This window comes from Melanerpes formicivorus, unplaced genomic scaffold (genome assembly GCF_026170545.1).
Source record: "Melanerpes formicivorus ecotype bairdi unplaced genomic scaffold, bMelFor1.0.p_v2 SCAF_6, whole genome shotgun sequence".
NCBI classification, from domain to species: domain Eukaryota; kingdom Metazoa; phylum Chordata; class Aves; order Piciformes; family Picidae; genus Melanerpes; species Melanerpes formicivorus.
In genome coordinates this window covers 30942603-30963518 of record NW_027142358.1, presented here as the reverse complement: position 1 = coordinate 30963518, position 20916 = coordinate 30942603, and the positions used below count along the sequence as shown (strand labels likewise).

At 53.2% G+C, this 20916-nt stretch overlaps 1 protein-coding gene across 1 annotated transcript in view; it reads left to right on the top strand.

Moving 5' to 3' along the window:
* LOC137442077 (cadherin-23-like) overlaps positions 1-20916 on the top strand; it is a 242134-nt gene that overhangs the window by 172465 nt on the left and 48753 nt on the right. Inside the window, exons 7-8 of the mRNA XM_068140324.1 lie at positions 3428-3622; positions 13769-13897. Coding sequence (XP_067996425.1) covers positions 3428-3622; positions 13769-13897 — 324 coding nt within the window. The remainder of the gene's footprint in view (positions 1-3427; positions 3623-13768; positions 13898-20916) is intronic.

The window sequence follows — 20916 nt, the reverse complement described above, 5'->3', positions numbered from 1 at the left end:
AGCAGAGGTGCTGGGCTGGGACAGCCTTGCTGGAGCTCTGCCTTCAGGCTTTGTGAACCTCAGAAAGCAGCCAAGGATTTTCAGGGGAAGCTCTTGTCTGTTGCCATCACCCAAGCTGGTTATATCAGATCTCCTAGTTTCTCATACTTTCCAGCAGAGGTACTGGGCTGGGACAGCTTTGCTGGAGCTCTGGCTCCAGGCTTTGTGAGCCCCAAACTGGTTAAATCAGATCTCCTAGTTTTTCATACTTTCCAGCAGAGGTGCTGGGCTGGGACAGCCTTGCTGGAGCTCTGGCTCCAGGCTTTGTGAACCCCAAACTCGTTAAGTCAGATCTCCTAGTTTCTCATACTTTACAGCAGAGGTGCTGGGCTGGGACAGCCTTGCTGGAGCTCTGGCTGTGGTTTACTTCAGGCTTTGTGAACCCCAAACTGGTTAAATCAGATCTCCTAGTTTTTCATACTTTCCAGCAGAGGTGCTGGGCTGGGACAGCCTTGCTGGAGCTCTGGCTTCAGGCTTTGTGAACCCCAGAAAGCAGCCAAGCATTTTCAGAGGAAGCTCCACTTGGCAGTGGTGGAGCTTCTAAACTCTTAACTTCTAAACTCTGACTCTCCTCAAGAGTCCTTTCTACCTTCTCAGCACTTCATGATGCCTCTCTCTGAGCTGAAGACGAGCGATTTAATGCCAATGAAGTTAACAATGAGGCGCAGACGCTCGGGAAGTGGTTTGCAGACATAATCCTTATTATCCCAACTGCCCAGAACCAGCCGCTGCCACGTCTTGCTTCTGACCTTTGCTGTCTCCCTTTCAAGTTGCAGCTCTCCATCAACCCCTTGAACGTGTTACAAACCACATGGGCTTGCCTGAGAGCGGCTGTGGATCTTTGTGTACCTGCGGCCTGGGCTCCCCAGCCAAGCTCTTTTCGCTTGCGGCTTTCTGCTTCTGCCGAGAGAGAGAGAGGGGAGAATATGCATTTAAGATTTGCATAGGAACATGCAGCTGCTCCACCAAAAATGGATAATTGTTCTCCCTGCTGTGAAGTTAAACAATAAGAAGTGCCACACTGCATTTGCCATTGCTGATTTTTGTGCACTCAGCTGCGTATTTTGTGCATGCAGATGAGTTCCAGCCTGATGACGACTTCAGAGTTAACGTCTGCCTTCGGGTGGGGCTGGGGCTCGAAGTTGCTGTGGCAACCAGAAAACTTGGGAGTTGGAAGGAAAGTTCTGTGTTGCATTGAATGCATTTTCATGAGTGAGTTTGTTTGTCTTCCGGAGGCTCTCTTGCATTTAAACGCTCAGCCCTGGCGTGGCGACCTCTGAGGTTGTTTAGTTTGAGGGGCCCCTAGCTCAAGCAGGGTCAGTATCACAGTCTCACAGGATCACCAAGGTTGGAAGAGACCTCAAAGATCATCGAGTCCAACCTGTCTCCATAGACCTCATGACTAGACCATGGCACCAAGTGCCACATCCAATCCCCTCTTGAACACCTCCAGGGATGGGGACTCCACCACCTCCCTGGGCAGCACATCCCGATGGCTAACAACTCTCTCTGGGAAGAACTTTCTCCTCACCTCCAGCCTAAACCTCCCCTGGCACAGCTTGAGACTGTGTCCCCTTGTTCTGGTGCTGCTTGCCTGGGAGAAGAGACCAACCCCCACCTGGCTACAACCATCTTTCAGGTAGTTGTAGAGAGCAATGAGGTCACCCCTGAGCCTCCTCTTCTCCAGGCTAAGCAACCCCAGCTCCCTCAGCCTCTCCTCATAGGGCTGTGCTCACGGCCTCTCCCCAGCCTCGTTGCCCTTCTCTGGACACACTCAAGTGTTTCGATGTCCTTCTTAAACTGAGGGGCCCAGAACTGGACACAGGACTCAAGGTGTGGCCGCAGATGCCTGCCCCAGGATCACAATGTCCAGATGGGTTTGGAATCTCTCTGGGGTTGCTTAGCCTGGAGAATAGGAGGCTCAGGGGAGACACCATCCTGGAGGTGTTCCAGAGGGGATTGGATGTGGCACTTGGTGCCATGGTTTAGTAGTCAGGAGGTGTTGGGTGACAGGTTGGACTTGAAGATCTTTGAGGGCTCTTCCAAACTTACTGATTCTCTGATTCTATGCTCCTTGGTGGTCATCCCTAGCTGATTCTGCTTTGGCAGGGAGGTTGGACTCAAAGATCTTCAGAGGTCCCTTCTAACCCCTACTATGCTATGATTGTGTGGACATAATACTCCAGTTGTGGACTCCCAGATCCTTCTCTGCAGAGCTGCTTTCCAGCAGGTCAACCCCCCACCTCTCCTGGTGCAGAGGGTTGTTCCTTCCCAGGTGCAGGACTCTACTACACTTCCCTTTGTTGAACATCATCATGCTCCCCTTCGCCCAGCTCTGCTGCAGGTCAATGCCTCGTGGCTAAAACAGAGAGGGAAAGAGTGTTGAAAATGCAGAGTGCCTTTGAGCAGAAAACAAATGTTACCAAAGAGAGTCATTTCTCTGCAAAGCTGAGATGTCTGGGAAAAGAAAGGTTTGTGCCAGAGTGCCATCTTGACCACAGCTGTATAATTGCTATTAGAAGTGTGCAACAGCTATTCAGCAGCCCAGAAGAAAAGGGCTTGGGAGTGCTGGTGGATGAGAACCTCAGTATGAGCCAGTAGTGAGCACTTGAAGCCCAGAAAGCCAACCTGAGCCTGGTCTGCAGCATGAGAAGTGTGGCCAGCAGGGCCAGGGAGGGGATTCTCCCCCTCTACTCTGCTCTGGTGAGACCCCACCTGGAGTACTGCATCCAGTTTTGGAGCCTCTATTACAGGAAGGATCTGGAGGTGCTGGAGTGTGTCCAGAGAAGGGCCAGGAGGATGAGCAGAGGGCTGGAGCTGCTCTGCTATGGAGACAGACTGAGAGAGTTGGGGCTGTTCAGTCTGGAGAAGAGAAGGCTCCCAGGAGACCTTCTTGTGGCCTTCCAGGATCTGAAGGGGGCTACAAGAAAGCTGGGGAGGGACTTTTTAGGCTGTCAGGGAGTGATAGGACTGGGGAGAATGAGATTGGATGTGAGGAAGAAGTTGTTCCCCATGAGGGTGGTGAGAGACTGGCACAGGTTGCCCAGGGAGGTGGTGGAAGCCTCCTGCCTGGAGGTGTTTGCAGCCAGGCTGGATGTGGCTGTGAGCAACCTGCTGCAACCTGCTGCAGTGTGAGGTGTCCCTGCCCATGGCAGGGGGATTGGAACTGGATGCTCCTCGGGGTCCCTTCCAACCCTGACAATTCTCTGATTCCATTGCAGCAGCAGCCATGCTGTCATAAACCAGCACCTGAAAATACAGGGCTGAAGGCAGGGTTTTTTGGGAGGTGGTCTCTTGGTATCCCTTCTGGTGGGTCAAGGGAATGGCCACAGTGGGGCAAACAGCCTGCTGCATAACATTGCTGAGCTGTGTCTTGGTTTCTTTGCAGAACACACCAGTGGGGACTCCCATCTTCATAGTGAATGCCACAGATCCAGACCAGGGGGCAGGGGGCAGCGTGCTCTACTCCTTCCAGCCCCCTTCCGACTTCTTCGCCATCGACAGCGGCCGCGGCATCGTGTCGGTGATACGGGAGCTGGACTACGAGGTGACCCAGGCCTACCAGCTGCAGGTCAATGCCACGGTGAGTCCTACCCCACAGACTCATAGAATGGTTGCTATGTCAGCTAGTTCCAACCCCCTTGCCACGGGCAGGGATACCTCCCACCAGCTCAGGTTGCTCAAGACCTCATCCAGCCTGCCCTTGGACACCTCCAGGGAGAGGGCATCCCCAACTTCCCTGGGCAACCTGTGTCAGTGTCTCATCACTCTCACTGGGAAGAATTTCTTCCTCATCTCTACTGTAAATCTGCCCTCCTCAAGCTTCAATCCATTCCCTCCTGTCCTATCACTACAAGGCCTTGGGAAAAAGCCCTTCCCCAGCTTTCATATATGCCCCTTCAGGTACTGGAAGGCTGCTCTAAGGTCTTCCTAGAGCCTTCTCTTTTCCGGGTAGGGGTAGGGTAGGGTAGGGTGGGATAGCCTAAAACTACCACATCAGCTCCAGTGGATAGGATAGGATAGGATAGGATAGGATAGGATAGGATAGGATAGGATAGGATAGGCCAGTCCAGGTTGGAAAAGACCTTCAAGTCCAACCTATCACCCAACACCATCTAATCAACTAAACCATGGCACCAAGCACCCCAGCCAGGCTCTTCCTAAACACCTCCAGGGAGGTTGTAGCCAGGTGGGGGTTGGTCTCTTCTGCCAGGCAACCAGCCCCAGAACAAGAGGACACAGTCTCAGGCTGTGCCAGGGGAGGTTTAGGCTGGATGTTAGGAAGAAATTCTTCCCAGAGAGAGAGATTGGCCATTGGAATGTGCTGCCCAGGGAGGTGGTGGAGTCCCCATCCCTGGAGATGTTCAAGAGGGGATTGGATGTGGCACTTGGTGCCATGGGTTAGTAGTCATGAGGTCTGTGTGACAGGTTGGACTTGGTGGTCTTTGAGGTCTCTTCCAACCTTGGTGATTCTGTGACTGCAATGAGGAAGGAGCTGCTGCTTGCTTCTTTTGTGTGAGGCTGGTGTTGGTCTCTTCTCCCTAATATCAAGTGATAGAAGGAGAGGAAACAGCCTCAAGTTGCACCAGGGAAGGTTTAGACTGGATATTTGCAACAATTCCTTCACTGAAAGGGTTGATCAGACATTGGGGCAGAGTGCCCAGGAAAGTGGTAGAGTCACCATGCCCAGAGGTGGTCAGGAAATGTGTAGATGTGGCACTTTGGGTCGTGTTTAGTGGCCATTATCCTCTTAGGTCAGTGGTGAGACCTTAGAGGTCTTTTCCAATCTGAAGGACTCTATGATTGCCCTCCTCTGGCATCTTCTTGGGCATATCCAGAAGTCTCTACTAAGAAGGTTATCACAGCACCCTGGTGCCTGGGTGGTTTCAAATGGCTGCTGTGCAGCTGGTGGAGCAGAGCTGCACCCCTCCAACAGCATCTTACTCAAGCCAGGGAGGGAGTTCTGCATGAAGGGGAGCAGCTCCCCTGGTGAAGAAATCCAGTATGGGGCATGCAGACCATTAAAGTCTCCTCTCTCATCCCTTGTGCATCACAGTTTATAATGGATAGATTCACCTCTGTCAAACCTCCTGAGTTCAGACAGTAAGGGTTAACATTTGGGTGGTCAGATGAGGAGAAACCAAGGTCCTAAGGACAGGCAGTACCACCACAATGGGAGGAGACCCCTGGGAGATGTATGCCCAGGTGACCACCATGGTAAATTCATGCCCCACCTGAATGGGAGGCTTCTCTCCTAGTATCAAATCTAGCAAGACCTCAATAAGGAATGTGTGAATGAGGAGCACCAGCAGGCTCTCTAGCTCCTTCCCTTTCTCAGATGCAACAGAGGAAGGTGAGATTCAGCTCTATAATACATCTGACCAGCTCTGCATTCAGGAGTGGAGATGAGGGGGGAGGGGGGAACCCTTCCAGACCCCTCCAGGCAGCTGGCTAGAGCTCTTGAAGCATGTAATTTGATCAAGATCATTGTCTCACAAATGTCATGAGGAGGTGGAGGGCTCCATGGGCACAGAGGCTGGGCATCTGCAGACTGCAGGGCCACAGGCAGTCAGCTCAACCTTTCAGCCCAATCCTTACATGTAGGATTTTCCCCAGAAGCTTCTTCTTTTCTGAAACATACCCCATTTTAGTTCAGATACTCCAGTGCTAAGAGGCCCTGCCTGTTGTTTGGTTGCTTACCAGCCTGCCACCAGCATGCTTTCCCAGACTCTGGCACTGGGCTGCCTAGTGGGTTACAAAACATGGGACCAGGCACCAAGCCCTGGGGGAAATCATGGCATCATAGAATTGTCAGGGCTGGAAGGGACCTCAAGGATCAGCCAGTTCCAACCCCCCTGACATGGGCAGGGACACCTCACACTGCAGCAGGTTGCTCACAGCCACATCCAGCCTGGCTGCAAACACCTCCAGGCAGGAGGCTTCCACCACCTCCCTGGGCAACCTGTGCCAGGCTCTCACCACCCTCATGGGCAACAACTTCTTCCTCACATCCAATCTCAATCTTCTCCAGACTGAAGAGCCCCAACTCTCTCAGTCTGTCCTCATAGGTGAGCAGCTCCAGCCCTCTGCTCATCCTCATGCCCCTGCTTTGGTCACATTCCATCACCTCCAGATCCTTCTTGTGTATTAGGGGCTCCAGAACTGGATGCAGTCCTCCCAGTGGGGTCTCAGCAGAGTGGAGTAGAGGGGGAGAATGAGGAGTGCTGTCTAGCAGCCCTCATATAATTTACCAGGTAGGGCATCTCATGCTCATCCTCATGGCCTTTCTCTGGACACCTTCCAGCACCTCCAGATCCTTCCTGTACGAGGGGCTCCAGAACCTTTCCCATAACCTATTCTGGTTTTCTCAAGGACACAAGGATGCATGTCCTCACACCCTCCAGGATGCCACCTTGGTCTATCAAACTCCATCTAACCCCATATCCTGAGTGCTGTAACCAGCAGAGATAAAGTGGGGCCATACCTGGGACCTGCTACCTAACACACTGCTGCCTTCTAGGGATTCCACAGAATCACAGAATGGTAGGGGCTGGAAGGGACCTCCAGAGATCATCAAGTCCAACTCCCATGGCAAAGCAAGTGGCAGGTCACATAGGAACACATCCTGATGGGTTTTGAATGTCTCCAGAGAAGGAGACTCCACAACCTCTCTGGGCAGCCTGCTCCAGGGTTCCATCACACTCACAGTAAAGAAGGTTTTCCTCATGTTGAGGTGAAACCTCCTGTGTTCCAGTTTATGTCCAGCACCAGAACATGAGGACACAGTCTCAAGCTGCGCCAGGTGAGGTTTAGGCTGGAGGTGAGGAGAAAGTTCTTCCCAGAGAGAGTTGTTAGCCTTTGGAATGTGCTGCCCAGGGAGGTGGTGGAGTCCCCATCCCTGGAGGTGTTCAAGAGGGGATTGGATGTGGCACTTGGTGCCATGGCTTAGCAGTCATGAGGTGTTGGGTGGCAGGTTGAACTTGATGATCTTTGAGGTCTTTTCCAACCTTATTGATTCTATGATTCTATGTCCTTTGCCCTATCACAGGGTACCACTGACAAGAGCCTGGCACCTTCTTCTTGACACCCACCCTTCAGACACTTATAAACATCAATATCCCCTCTCAGGCTGCTCTTTTCCAGACTAAACACCCTCAGGTCTCTCAGCCTTTCTTCATCAGATGTTTCAGTCTCAGGGAGTTTGAAGGTTTAAATATTAAGTCTCTGAACTGAGTTTGATTGCAGCTGTGGGAATTATCTCCTCAACTTGGGCACTGATAACATCTTACAGAAAAGCCTTGAGAAACCCTGGGGCAAAGCTCAGCCTGGGAGGAGGATGAGTTGCACCAGCAAATGAATTGGGAGAGCAAATTCAGCCTCTTCCCTGCTTGATGAAGAGTTTGCCTGGTCCAGAGCGGGAACTGTGGTGATGGTGAATTTAGGGGGACTGCAAAGACTACAAGAAGAACCCTTGCCAGGCTGGACAGATGGGCAGAGTCCAAGGGCAGGAGATTGAACACATCCAAGTGCCAGGTTCTGCACATTGGCCACAGCAACCCCAGGCAGAGCTACAGGCTGGGGTCAGAGTGGCTGAGAGCAGCCAGGCAGAGAGGGACCTGGGGGTACTGGTTGATAGTAGGCTGAACATGAGCCTGCAGTGTGCCCAGGTGGCCAAGAAGGCCAATGGCATCCTGGCCTGCATCAGGAACAGTGTGGCCAGCAGGAGCAGGGAGGTCATTGTGCCCCTGGACTCAGCACTGCTTAGGCCACACCTTGAGTCCTGTGTCCAGTTCTGGGCTCCTCAGTTTAGGGAAGATGTTGAGATGCTGGAAGGTGTCCAGAGAAGGGCAAGAAAGCTGGGGAGGGGTCTGGAGCACAGCCCTGTGAGGAGAGGCTGAGGGAGCTGGGGTTGCTTAGCCTGGAGAAGAGGAGGCTCAGGGGAGACCTTCTTGCTGTGTAGAACTCCCTAAAGGGAGGTTGTAGCCAGGTGGGGGTTGGTCTCTTCTCCCAGGCAAGCAGCACCAGAACAAAAGGACACAGTCTCAAGCTGTGCCAGGGGAGGTTTAGGTTGGATGTTAGGAAGAAGTTCTTCCCAGCAAGAGAGATTGGCCATTGGAATGTGCTGCCCAGGGAGGTGGTGGAGTCACCATCACTGGAGGTGTTTAGGAGGAGACTGGCTGGGGTGCTTGGTGCCATGGGTTAGTTTATTAGATGGTGTTGGGTGGTAGGTTGGACTTGATGATCTTGAAGGTCTCTTCCAACCTGTTTAGTTCTGTTTAGTTCTGTTCTATTCTATTCTATTCTATTCTATTCTATTCTATTCTAACCCTGGAGCCTTGGTTCAAGGCAGGAGCCATTGCATCCCAGGAATGTAGTCAGCAAGGGCAGAGAGGGGCTGGAAAGGGCTGAGGAGATAGTAGGTGAGGAAATGTGCATTGTACTTGTACAGTGCTCTCTGTAATGCTTCTACCAACAATTGAAGAGGTGAAGGGGAGGGGAAAAAACCCATTATCTGGAGAAACAAAAGGCTTCAACCTGCTAACACTAACAGAGAGGCAGGAGTAAGCATCCATCCAGGCTGTAAATGCTGAGGCCTGCAGGTTAAGAGGATAATGCACAAGCTGTGTTGTTGAATGCAGTTTAAATTAACATTAATCTTCTGGCAATCAGTCCTTGCTGCTGTTCAGAGTCCTCCTGCAGAAGCCTGTGGTAACCTCTAATGCTTGCCTTTCACCAGTGCTTGACTGGGGAGGGGGGTGAGGAGAGATTTATTTCCTGCCCTTCCTGTGTTATCTGCTTTGCTCCTGTCCTTCTAGCAAAGGGATGTAGGCATTGGGGTCACACCCATAGGAAGAGGCTCCAGCAGATGCATCACTGTCAGCAGGGTACTGCTGGGACAAGCTGGTTGTATTGGTGTGATATTGGCTGCTGGAGAAGGGGCTTGCTCTGGGAACATGGCTGCAGCTCCATTCTGATGGGCTGTGATGGGGTGTAAGGGAATAAAACCCACATAGTTTCATAGTTTCATTCAGGGTTGGAAGGGACCACAAGGATCATCTAGTTCCAACCCCCCCTGCCATGGGCAGGGACACCCCACACTAGATCAGCCTGGCCAGAGCCTCAGCCAGCCTGGGCTTAAACACCCCCAGGGACGGGGCCTCGACCACCTCCCTGGACAACCCATTCCAGGGCTTCACCACTCACATGGGGAAGAACTTCCTCCTCACCTCCAGCCTGAATCTCCCCACCTCCAGCTTCATTCCATTCCCCCTAGTCCTATCACTACCTGACATCCTGAGCAGTCCCTCCCCAGCCTTCCTGTAGCCCCCTTCAGATCCTGGAAGGCCACAATGAGGTCACCTCAGAGCCTTCTCTTCTGCAGACTGAACAGCCCCAACTCCTTCAGTCTGTCCTCACAGGAGAGGTACTCCAGCCCTCTGCTCATCCTCCTGGCCCTTCTCTGGACACCTTCCAGCACCTCCAGATCCCTCTTGTAATAGGGGCTCCAGAACTGGATGCAGTACTCCAGGTGGGGTCTCCCCAGAGCTGAGTAGAGGGGGAGAATCACCTCCCTTGCCCTGCTGGCCACACTTCTCCTGCTGCAGCCCAGGATCTGATTGGCTTTGCGGGCTGCAAGTGCACACTGAGAGCTCCTGGCGAGCTTTTTGTCCACCAGCACCCCCAAGGCTCTCTCCTCAGGGCTGCTTTCCAGCCAGTCCCTGCCCAGCCTGGATTTGTGCCTGGGATTGCCTCGAGCCAGCTACAGGACCCTGCCCTTTGTCTTGTTGAACCTCCTGAGGTTGGCTTGTGCCCACCTCTCCAGCCTGTCCAGGTCCCTCTGGATGGCCTCCCTTCCCTCCAGCCTGTCTGCTGCACCACACAGCTTGGTGTCAGCAGCAAACTTGCTGAGGGTGCACTCAGTGCCACTGTCCCTGGCACCCACAGAGATGTTGAACAAGCCTGGTCCCAGGACTGATCCCTGAGGGACTCTGCTTGTCCCTGGCCTCCACTGGGACATGGAGCCATTGACAGCCACTCTTTGGGTGCAGCCATCAAGCCAGTTCCTTATCCATCTAGTGGTCACCCATCACACCCATGTGTCACCAGCTTGGAGACCAGGCTGTGGTGCGGGACAGTGTCAAAGGCATCCTTTGTCCCCAGCTGGTGCATTAACTTAGCCTTCCTTCTGGACCTCTCCTTGGGTTTAGGAAGTAAAAGTTAGTGGTGACCACAAATACAATGGAGCATGAAAAAACAGGAGGTGCCCAGGCTATGGTGTCACCCCAGAGCAGAAATCAGGAAAGGGATTTCCCTGAGGGGTTTAAAAGCTTTGTGGATATAGAATCATAGAATCACAGAACTGTCAGGGTTGGAAGGGACCTCAAGGATCAGCTAGTTCCAACCCCTGCCACGGGCAGGGACACCCCACACTAGATCAGGCTGCTCAGAGCCACATCCAGCCTGGTGCTTAGCGACATGGTTTGGTAGTGGCATGGCAGTGCTGGGTTACCAGTTGGACTCAATGGCCTTAAAGCTCTTTTCCAGCCTGAATGAGTCTACAATTCTCCTGCTCAGAGCACTGAAGTGTTCAAAGGCCACTGCTGCTCATGGTTAAGGTTGTGTGCTTGTGACTTGCTTCACAGATCAGGAGGATCAGATTGAGATTGGATGTTAGGAAGAAGTTGTTCCCCATGAGGGTGGTGAGAGCCTGGCACAGGTTGCCCAGGGAGGTGGTGGAAGCCTCCTGCCTGGAGGTGTTTGCAGCCAGGCTGGATGTGGCTGTGAGCAACCTGCTGGAGTGTGAGGTGTCCCTGCCCATGGCTGGGGGTTGGAACTGGCTGATCTTTGAGTTCCCTTCCTACCCTGACAATTCTATGACTCCTCACTTCCCTGCAGCTGTGCAAGTAGCTCAGCTTGCCTCAAAAGGCAGCTGCTTGTCACCCTAACTGTACCAATGCCTGTGCAAAGTGGGATGGAGGAGCTTGAAGTCTGTTGGAGCCAAACCCAGTAGCCCAGTAGAAAGGACATTGCTACTGCAAGGATGTGTCCTGTGGATCAGGCTTCTACTCTGCCTTATGCGCACATCCTATGAAACCAGGAGCAGCCCTTGGTGTATGCTGCTTCTGCCAAAGCTCAGAGCAACATATAGTCTGGGCAGGGACTGACTGAGAGCAGCCCAGAAGAAAAGGCCTCGGTGGTGTTGGTGGATGAGAAGCTCAACAGGAGCCAGCAGTGAGCACTTGCAGCCCAGAAAGCCAACGTGAGCCTGGGCTGCAGCAAGAGAAGTGTGGCCAGCAGGGCCAGGGAGGGGATTCTGCCCCTCTGCTCCACGCTGCTGAGACCACAGCTGGAGTACTGCAACCAGTTCTGGGAGCCCCTAGCACAGGAAGGATCTGCAGGTGCTGGAATGTGTCCATAGAAGGTTCATGAGTTATTGGAGGGCTGGAGCTCTTCTCCTATGAGGACAGACTGAGAGAGTTGGGGATGTTCAGTCTGGAGAAGAGAAGGCTCCCAGGAGACCTTCCTGTGGCCTTCCAGGATCTGGAAGGGGCTACAAGAAATCTGGGGAGGGACTTCTGAGGGTGTCAGGGAGTGATAGGACTGTGGGGAATGGATCCAAGCCAGAGGAGGGGAGATTTAGCTTAGACATTAGGAAGGAGTTCCCCATGAGGGTGGTGAGAGCCTGGCACAGGTTGCCCAGGGAGGTGGTGGAAGCCTCCTGCCTGGAGGTGTTTGCAGCCAGGCTGGATGTGGCTGTGAGCAACCTGCTGCAGTGTGAGGTGTCCCTGGGCATGGCAGGGGGGTTGGAACTGGCTGATCCTTGAGGTCCCTCCCAGTCCTGTGTTTCTGTGATTCTGTATGCAGAGAAGGATGAAGCTGCAACCACAACACAGCCCATGGGGTTCTAAAGAGCAGCAGCAACAGGAGGGAGCCTGGGGGGGGCTTTGTCATGCTCTGGCCGACAGAGCCCAAGCTGTGCAGAGGCATCAGTGCTGCAGGGTGTGAGATGCTCTGCTGTGATGGGCTGGTGTAGAAGCCCTGCTGGCAACCACACCTGGGTGTCACGGTGCAGAGATCCCCTGGGGTGCATCTGCACTAGGAGGGAATTCAGATTTGGAAGCATCTGTGCTGCTTTAACAGGCAAAATGGGCTGCAGACTAAACTGCTGCTTGCTGCATTGTAGAAGGCTAATGCTGGACTGGAATGTGGAGGGTGGGATTGTGTTTCAGCTTAGAGGGGAGGCACAGTGGACAATAATTCCAGCAGGTAGCTTGAGTGAAAAAAAGAGATGATTGCTGAGATTCTTTTCACAACCCTTGCCCCAACTGTGAGAGACTTAATGTCCACTGGGTCCATGTCCCAGTGGAGGCCAGGGACAAGCAGAGTCCCTCAGGGATCAGTCCTGGGACCAGGCTTGTTCAACATCTTTGTGGGTGCCATGGCCCGTGGCATTGAGTGCACCCTCAGCAAGTTTGCTGCTGACACCAAGCTGTGTGGTGCAGCAGACAGGCTGGAGGGAAGGGAGGCCATCCAGAGGGACCTGGACAGGCTGGAGAGGTGGGCACAAGCCAACCTCAGGAGGTTCAACAAGACCAAGGGCAGGGTCCTGCAGCTGGGTGGAGGCAATCCCAGGCACAAATCCAGGCTGGGCAGGGACTGGCTGGAAAGCAGCCCTGAGGAGAGAGACTTGGGGGTGCTGGGGGAGGAGAAGCTCACCAGGAGCTCTCAGTGTGCACTTGCAGCCCAGAAAGCCAACCAGAGCCTGGGCTGCATCAGGAGAAGTGTGGCCAGCAGGGCAAGGGAGGTGATCCTCCCCCTCTACTCAGCTCTGGGGAGACCCCACCTGGAGTACTGCCTCCAGTTCTGGAGCCCCTATTACAATAGGGATGTGGAGGTGCTGGAAGGTGTCCAGAGCAGGGCTAGGAGGATGATCAGAGGGCTGGAGCACCTCTCCTGTGAGGACAGAGTGAAGGAGTTGAGGCTGTTCAGTCTGGAGAAGAGAAGGCTCCGAGGTGACCTCATTGTGGCCTTCCAGGATCTGAAGGGGGCTACAGGAAGGCTGGGGAGGGACTGCTCAGGATGTCAGGTAGTGATAGGACTAGGGGGAATGGAATAGTATCATAGTATCAGTCAGGGTTGGGAGGGACCACAAGGAACTTCTAGTTCCAATCCCCCTGCCATGGGCAGGGACACCTCACACTAGATCAGGCTGGCCAGAGCCTCAGCCAGCCTGGGCTTAAACACCTCCAGGGATGGGGTATGAAGCTGGAGGTGGGGAGATTCAGGCTGGAGGTGAGGAGGAAGTTCTTCACCATGAGAGTGGTGAAGACCTGGAATGGGTTGTCCAGGGAGGTGGTTGGGGCCCCATCCCTGGAGGTGTTTAAGACTAGGCTGGATGAGGTTCTGGCCAGGCTGATCTAGTGTGGGGTGTCCCTGCCCATGGCAGGGGGGTTGGAACTAGAAGTTCCTTGTGGTCCCTTCCGTCCCTGACTGATGCTATGATCTCTTCAGAAGCTAAACCAGGAGCTGCAGAGGAGAACTGTCCATGTCATGTTGTTTATTCAGCATTCCTGTCTTCTGAAGAGAGCAGCCACCCCAGTCAGGTCACAAACCTCCTACTGCAGGCAGCTGTCAGATACTGCGATGCTACGTTCTTCTGATAGAAACCTTTTCTCTCCACCCCACCAACCCCTGTTTTGTTGTGGTGTTGTCTGGCTTGCTTTTCAAGGACCAAGATAAAAACAAGCCTCTGTCAACTCTGGCCAACCTGGCTATCACCATCACAGACGTGCAGGACATGGACCCCATCTTCATCAACCTGCCCTACAGCACCAACATCTATGAGAACTCGCCGCCGGTAAGAGCTGCTGCTTCACTCTGCTTTCTTGCTCTGCTGGGGGGTTGGGGAGGAGGATGGGGCAGGATATGGGACAGAAAAGCAGGAGGAAGCCCAAAAAGAGATGGGGAGGGGGGAAAAAAAACCCTTCCTCCTTGCAGAGATGAGGAAGAAGAGGCTGAGGGGAGAGCTTTTTGCTCCCTGCAGCTGCCTGTTGTAAGGAGGCTGGGTTGGCCTCTTCTCCCAAGTGGCTGGTGGTAGGAGGAGAGGAGATGGCTGAAGTTGTGTCAAGAGAGGTTTAGGTTGGATATTGCTATCTACAACTACCTGAAGGGAGGTTGTAGCCAGGAGAGGGTTGAAATGGTTTGAAATTGTGCCAGAGAAGGTTTAGATTGGATAGTAGGGACGTTGTCTTTAATGACAGAGTGGTCAGGCAATGGAACAGGCTGCCCAGGGAGGCAGTTGAGTCACCAGCCCTGGAGGTCTTTAAACCTGCATGGGTACGGTTCTGAGGGACCTGGTTTAGTGGCAGTGGAGGGATTGTGAGCTCCAGGAGGCTTGTGAGCAGCTGGCCTGGGTGATCTCAGAGGTCTCTTCTAGCCTGGATGGTTTTGTGTGTCACAGAGCCACCATCCCCAGAACTGTCCATGAAACATGTGGCCATGGCACTTCAGGACATGGTTTAATGGCTTAGGCTTAGGTTGATGGTTGGATTCAATGGTCTTAGATTTCTTTACTGGTTAGGCCACACCTTGAGTCCTGTGTCCAGTTCTGGACTCCTCAATTACAGAAGGACATTGAGACTCTTGAATGTGTCCAGAGAAGGGCAACAAGGCTGGGGAGGGGTTTGGAGCACAGCCCTGGGAGGAGAGGCTGAGGGAGCTGGGATTGCTTAGCCTGGAGAAGAGGAGGCTCAGGGGAGACCTTCTTTCTCTCTACAACTCCCTGAAGGGAGGTTGTGGCCAGGTGGGGGTTGGTCTCTTTTCCCAGGCAAGCAGCACCAGAACAAGAGGACACAGTCTCAAGCTGCACCAGGGGAGGTTCAGACTGGATGTTAGGAAGAAGTTCTTCATAGAGAGAGTGATTGCCCGTTGGAATGTGCTGCCCAGGGAGGTGGTGGAGTCCCCATCCCTGGAGGTGTTCAAGAGGGGACTGGATGTGGCACTTGGTGCCATGGTTTAGCAGTCATGAGGTGTTGGGTGGCAGGTTGGACTTGATGATCTTTGAGGTCTTTTCCAACCTTATTGATTCTATGATTAGGAAGAATTTCTTTATAGGAAGAGTGGTCAGGCTTTGGAAGAGGCTGCCCAGGGGGGCAGTGGATCCCCCATCCCTGGAGGGGCTCATTAAAAGTGTAGGCATGGCACTTGGGGACATGGTCTAATGGTCTTGGAGGTGTTGTGCTGAAGCCTGGACTTGATAATCTTGAGAGGTCTCTTCCAACTTTAATCACACTGTGATTCTCAGCAAGGAGGAGGTTGGGGTGAACCTGAAACCCACATGAAATCTTCTGAACATCTTTCCCCCTGGCCCTGAGACTTTTCAGAAGGGCTTTCTGTTGTCCTCTGCACACAGTCCCCTCCTTCCCTTCCCCACCACCCCTACACATGCCATTTCTAATAGAAAACTCAAAGAGGAAATGTAAATGCTCCTGAAATGAGGCACTTTCTGCAAATGCCAGAATCATCAGCCCTTTCAGCACTTCCAGCCTTTTCCCTCAGGATTTGCCAAATTGATCCAATCATTGTAGCTCTTCTGCAACTCAATTTGTCAGCAAACTTGCTGCTTGTGGGGGAAAAAAAGAAGATACCCACCCCATCTCCCAGCCTCTCAATGCAGCAGGGCTTTTTTGGCCCCACAGCAGATGCTGGTGGGGGGCATGGCAGGCAGGTTCAGGAGACCTTTGCTCCCAGCGAGGGTGCCCCAAAACTACAGCCCAAGTACCAGCCCTGCTCAGCAGCATCCACCTTCACAGAATCACAGAATGGTTAGGGTTGGAAGGAGCCCCAAGGATCATCTAGTTCAAATCACCCTGCCTTGAGCAGGGACACCTCACACTGCAGCAGGTTGCTCACAGCCACATCCAGCCTGGCTGCAAACACCTCCAGGCAGGAGGCTTCCACCACCTCCCTGGGCAACCTGTGCCAGGCTCTCACCATAGTTTCATAGTTTCATTCAGGGTTGGAAGGGACCACAAGGATCATCTAGTTCCAACCCCCCTGCCATGGGCAGGGACACCCCACACTAGATCAGGCTGGACAGAGCCTCAGCCAGCCTGGTCTTAAACACCCCCAGGGACGGGGCCTCGACCACCTCCCTGGACAACCCATTCCAGGGCTTCACCACTCTCATGGGGAAGAACTTCCTCCTCACATCTAGCCTGAATCTCCCCACCTCCAGCTTCATTCCACCACCCTCCTGGGGAACAACTTCTTCCTAACATCCAATCTCAATCTACCCACTTCTAGTTTTGCTCCATTCCCCCCAGTCCTATCATTCCCTGACACCCTCAAAAGTCCCTCCCCAGCTTTCTTGTAACCCCCTTCAGATCCTGGAAGGCCACAATGAGGTCTCCTGGGAGCCTTCTCTTCTCCAGACTGAACAACCCCAACTCTCTCAGGCTGTCTCCATAGAAGAGGAGCTCCAGCCCTCTGCTCATCCTCCTGGCCCTTCTCTGACTGGCCTGTAGTTGCCAGGGCACAGCTGGGTGTTGTTTATCCTTTGAGGTGGTGGAGTCCCCATCCCTGGAGGTGTTCAAGAGGGGATTGGATGTGGCACTTGGTGCCATGGTTTAGTAGTCACGAGGTGTTGGGTGACAGGTTGGACTTGATGATCTCTGAGGTCTTTTCCAACCTTATTGATTCTATGATTCTATGATAATGTCTCTGGTGCAAGGGATCCAGGCTGCCTGGTGGCTCAGTTCATGCAGTAGTAGAGGGAACTCCAGCTTGTTTTATGCCTTTTCATTCTCTTTGGAGCAAACTGCTGGCTGGGAAGGCAGGGCAAGGGTTGGATCAATAGAGCTGAGTCCTACTGTCACAAATCCCATGGTCAGACAGCACATTGCCTGTGATGGCCAAAGGAAGAATGGCTTCATGAATTACCTTCACGGAGTGAAAGTTTCAATTCATTTCAAGAAGCAGTTTTGTGGTGGGCAGGGGAGAACAAACGTTGTTTAGGTCACCTTTAGCTGGGAAGGGAAAGGGCTTAGATGAAATAATGGGAGTGGAAGTCCCATGAGTGTCAGGAATTATGGGCTGCATCACCCTCATGCAGTGACCTGGGGTCCAGGAAAGGAGATCTCTTTCAAATTAGGTAGGTAGGTGGATGGATGGATGGATGAATGGAGGGATGGAGGGATGGATGGATGGATGGATGAATGGAGGGATGGAGGGATGGATGGTTAGTTGGTCTCTTCTCCTAAGCAACCAGCACCAGAACAAGAGGACACAGTCTCAAGCTGTGCCAGGGGAGTTTTAGGCTGGATGGTAGGCAGAAGTTCTTCATAGAGAGAGAGATTGGCCACTGGAATGTGCTGCCCAGGGAGGTGGTGGAGTCCCCATCCCTGGAGGTGTTCAGGAAGAGCCTGGATGGGGTGCTTGGTGCCATGGTTTAGTTGATTAGATGATGTTGGGTGATAGGTTGGACTCAATGATCTCAAAGGTCTTTCCCAACCTGGTTAATTCTATTCTATGAATGGATGCTGGAGTGCAACAGTCTCATGTTGATAGCACCAGCATGCACCAGTTCTCCCCAGTACACTCTTGGCAGCAGCCAAATAATCACTGTGTGATCTGGAGTAGGGAATGGGTGAAGAAGGCCTCCCCTAACTTCGTGGTTCTCTGGTGGGCTTTGAGCTTTTGGTTCTCTTGGCCCCACCATGGAACCATGGAATGCTCTGGGTTGGAAGGGTTACAAGTCATCTAGTTCAACCCTTCCACAGAGGGCAGGGACAGAAAATCATGGAATGACAGGTGATCCAGAGGTTACTGAGTCCCACCCCCCTGCCAAAGCAGGGTCACCTAGGCCAGCTCATGCAGGAACTCATCCAGATAGGTGGTGAAAGCCTCCACTGAAGGAGACTCCACAACCTCTCTGGGCAGCCTGTTCCAGTGCTCCATCACACTCACAGTAAAGAAGTTTTTCTTCCTCTCCACCTAGAACAGGCTGCTCATCTCTGAAGGCATTGAGCTGTCCAAGATGGATAGGTGTCACTAGAAACATGGGGAAGGAGACAGCTGTTGAACATGCAGGATACTTTGAGTGGTACTGCCTTCTGGTTTGGACCCAAAGCCCTCTCCTTCCAGGGAGAAACCTCTGCTCCTGAAACTAGGACAGGGTTTGCTATGGCAAACCTAGGCTCTGATGTGCATTTCCATCTCAGTTCATCTTCTCTCAGTGATGTCCAGTGATAGGACAAGGGGCAGTGGGTGCTAGCTAGTTCAGAGGAGGTTCCACATTAACATATGGAAAACCTTTTTCACTGTGAGGATGACTGAGCTCTGGAGCAGGCTGCCCAGGGAGGCTGTGGAGTCTCCTGCTCTGGAGATATTCCAAACCCACCTGGATGCATTCCTATGTGACCTGCCCTAGGTGATCCTGTTCTGGTAGGAGGATTGGACTGGATGAGCTTTCCAGGTCCCTTCCAACCCCTAACATTCTCTGATCTCTGCATGGGAAGCCCTTTCATCATCTCTGCCCTACCACCTGAAGGAGCCCACTGCACATGTGGGGTGGAAGCTTGCACTCTCCAGAATGGCTTGGTTACTGAAATGATCAGATTGGGGGTGAGGAGTCTGGACTTGGCCAAGTCTTGTCAGAGTCAAGCCAACAGGCTTCACAGCTTCACAGAGTTGGAAGGTACCCTCAAAAGTGCCTTGTCCATCTTGTCCAACTCCCTGCAGTCAGCAGGGAAACCTCCAGCTCAATCAGGCTGCCCAGGGCCACACTGGGTCTGCTCTTGCAGGTGACATTTGTCCTGTTTTCCGGCTTGGCAAGTCAAAACATGCCTGAGATTCCTCCTCCCAGCCCCAAATGCACAGAGCAGAGCTGCTGGCTCCTCTCCCCCTTCTCCTTCTCCCCCTTCTCCTTCTCCCCCTTCTCCTTCTCCCCCTTCTCCTTCTCCCCCTTCTCCTTCTCCCCCTTCTCCTTCTCCCCCTTCTCCTTCTCCCCCTTCTCCTTCTCCCCCTTCTCCTTCTCCCCCTTCTCCTTCTCCCCCTTCTCCTTCTCCCCCTTCTCCTTCTCCCCCTTCTCCTTCTCCCCCTTCTCCTTCTCCCCCTTCTCCTTCTCCCCCTTCTCCTTCTCCCCCTTCTCCTTCTCCCCCTTCTCCTTCTCCCCCTTCTCCTTCTCCCCCTTCTCCTTCTCCCCCTTCTCCTTCTCCCCCTTCTCCTTCTCCCCCTTCTCCTTCTCCCCCTTCTCCTTCTCCCCCTTCTCCTTCTCCCCCTTCTCCTTCTCCCCCTTCTCCTTCTCCCCCTTCTCCTTCTCCCCCTTCTCCTTCTCCCCCTTCTCCTTCTCCCCCTTCTCCTTCTCCCCCTTCTCCTTCTCCCCCTTCTCCTTCTCCCCCTTCTCCTTCTCCCCCTTCTCCTTCTCCCCCTTCTCCTTCTCCCCCTTCTCCTTCTCCCCCTTCTCCTTCTCCCCCTTCTCCTTCTCCCCCTTCTCCTTCTCCCCCTTCTCCTTCTCCCCCTTCTCCTTCTCCCCCTTCTCCTTCTCCCCCTTCTCCTTCTCCCCCTTCTCCTTCTCCCCCTTCTCCTTCTCCCCCTTCTCCTTCTCCCCCTTCTCCTTCTCCCCCTTCTCCTTCTCCCCCTTCTCCTTCTCCCCCTTCTCCTTCTCCCCCTTCTCCTTCTCCCCCTTCTCCTTCTCCCCCTTCTCCTTCTCCCCCTTCTCCTTCTCCCCCTTCTCCTTCTCCCCCTTCTCCTTCTCCCCCTTCTCCTTCTCCCCCTTCTCCTTCTCCCCCTTCTCCTTCTCCCCCTTCTCCTTCTCCCCCTTCTCCTTCTCCCCCTTCTCCTTCTCCCCCTTCTCCTTCTCCCCCTTCTCCTTCTCCCCCTTCTCCTTCTCCCCCTTCTCCTTCTCCCCCTTCTCTCCCCCCTCCCCTTCTCCCTCTCCCCTTTTATCTGCGGCGCACAGCAATGTCTGGGCTGCTCTATCAGTGTATCAGGCAGGGACACCTCATCTGGAGTGTATACATTACCTAATAAAATCCTTCTTATTTGGGATTATTGCATCACATTTTAATTTCCTCACTCCAGCGGCAGCGTGTCAGCCGGCCGGGCGCCGGCGAGCCGGCAGAAGGTGAAGAGGGTGGATAAACTGCAGCAAATTACCACAAACAGATCTCTATCAGCCCTTTGACTGGAATTGACTGGAATTAAGAAGTGAGAAATAGGATTTTACTCTTCTCACTCTGGTTTGGTTGTGGGTTTTTTTTTTTGGTTGCCTTTTTCCCTTCCTCTTCGTTTTTTTTGCCGTGGCAGCTTTCTCAACCCCTTGCCCCCCCTTCTCCTCCTCCTCCTTCTGCTTCTGCTGCAAGGCTGGGCTGGGCTTTGCCTTTCAAGTCCCTAATCCTGTAAGAGCAGCAGAAGAAAAAGGGGTGGAGGGGCAGGAGAAGGGGGACAGGCGCTGTTGTAGCTCTTCCTTTGCTCAGGCTGGGGTCTGGTGGCATAATTTGAAGCATTTTGGGTGTGTGCTTAGTGAGGACACTGAGAAGAAAGAAGCTTCTGATCGGGAAAAGGAAGACGATGCAGCAGGGAGAGACTTTGGTGGTCCCTGGAGGTGTTGTATCTTGTTGGACTGGACAGGACAGGACAGAATAGAATAGAATAGAATAGAATTAACCAGGTTGGAAAAGACCTTCAAGATCATCAAGTCCAACCTATCACCCAGCACCATCTAATCAACTAAACCATGGCACCAAGCACCCCATCCAGGCTCTTCCTGAACACCTCCAAGTGATGGTGACTCCACCACCTCCCTGGGCATCCCATTCCAATGACCAATCTCTCTTTCTATGAAGAACTTCTTCCTACTATCCAGCCTAAACTCCC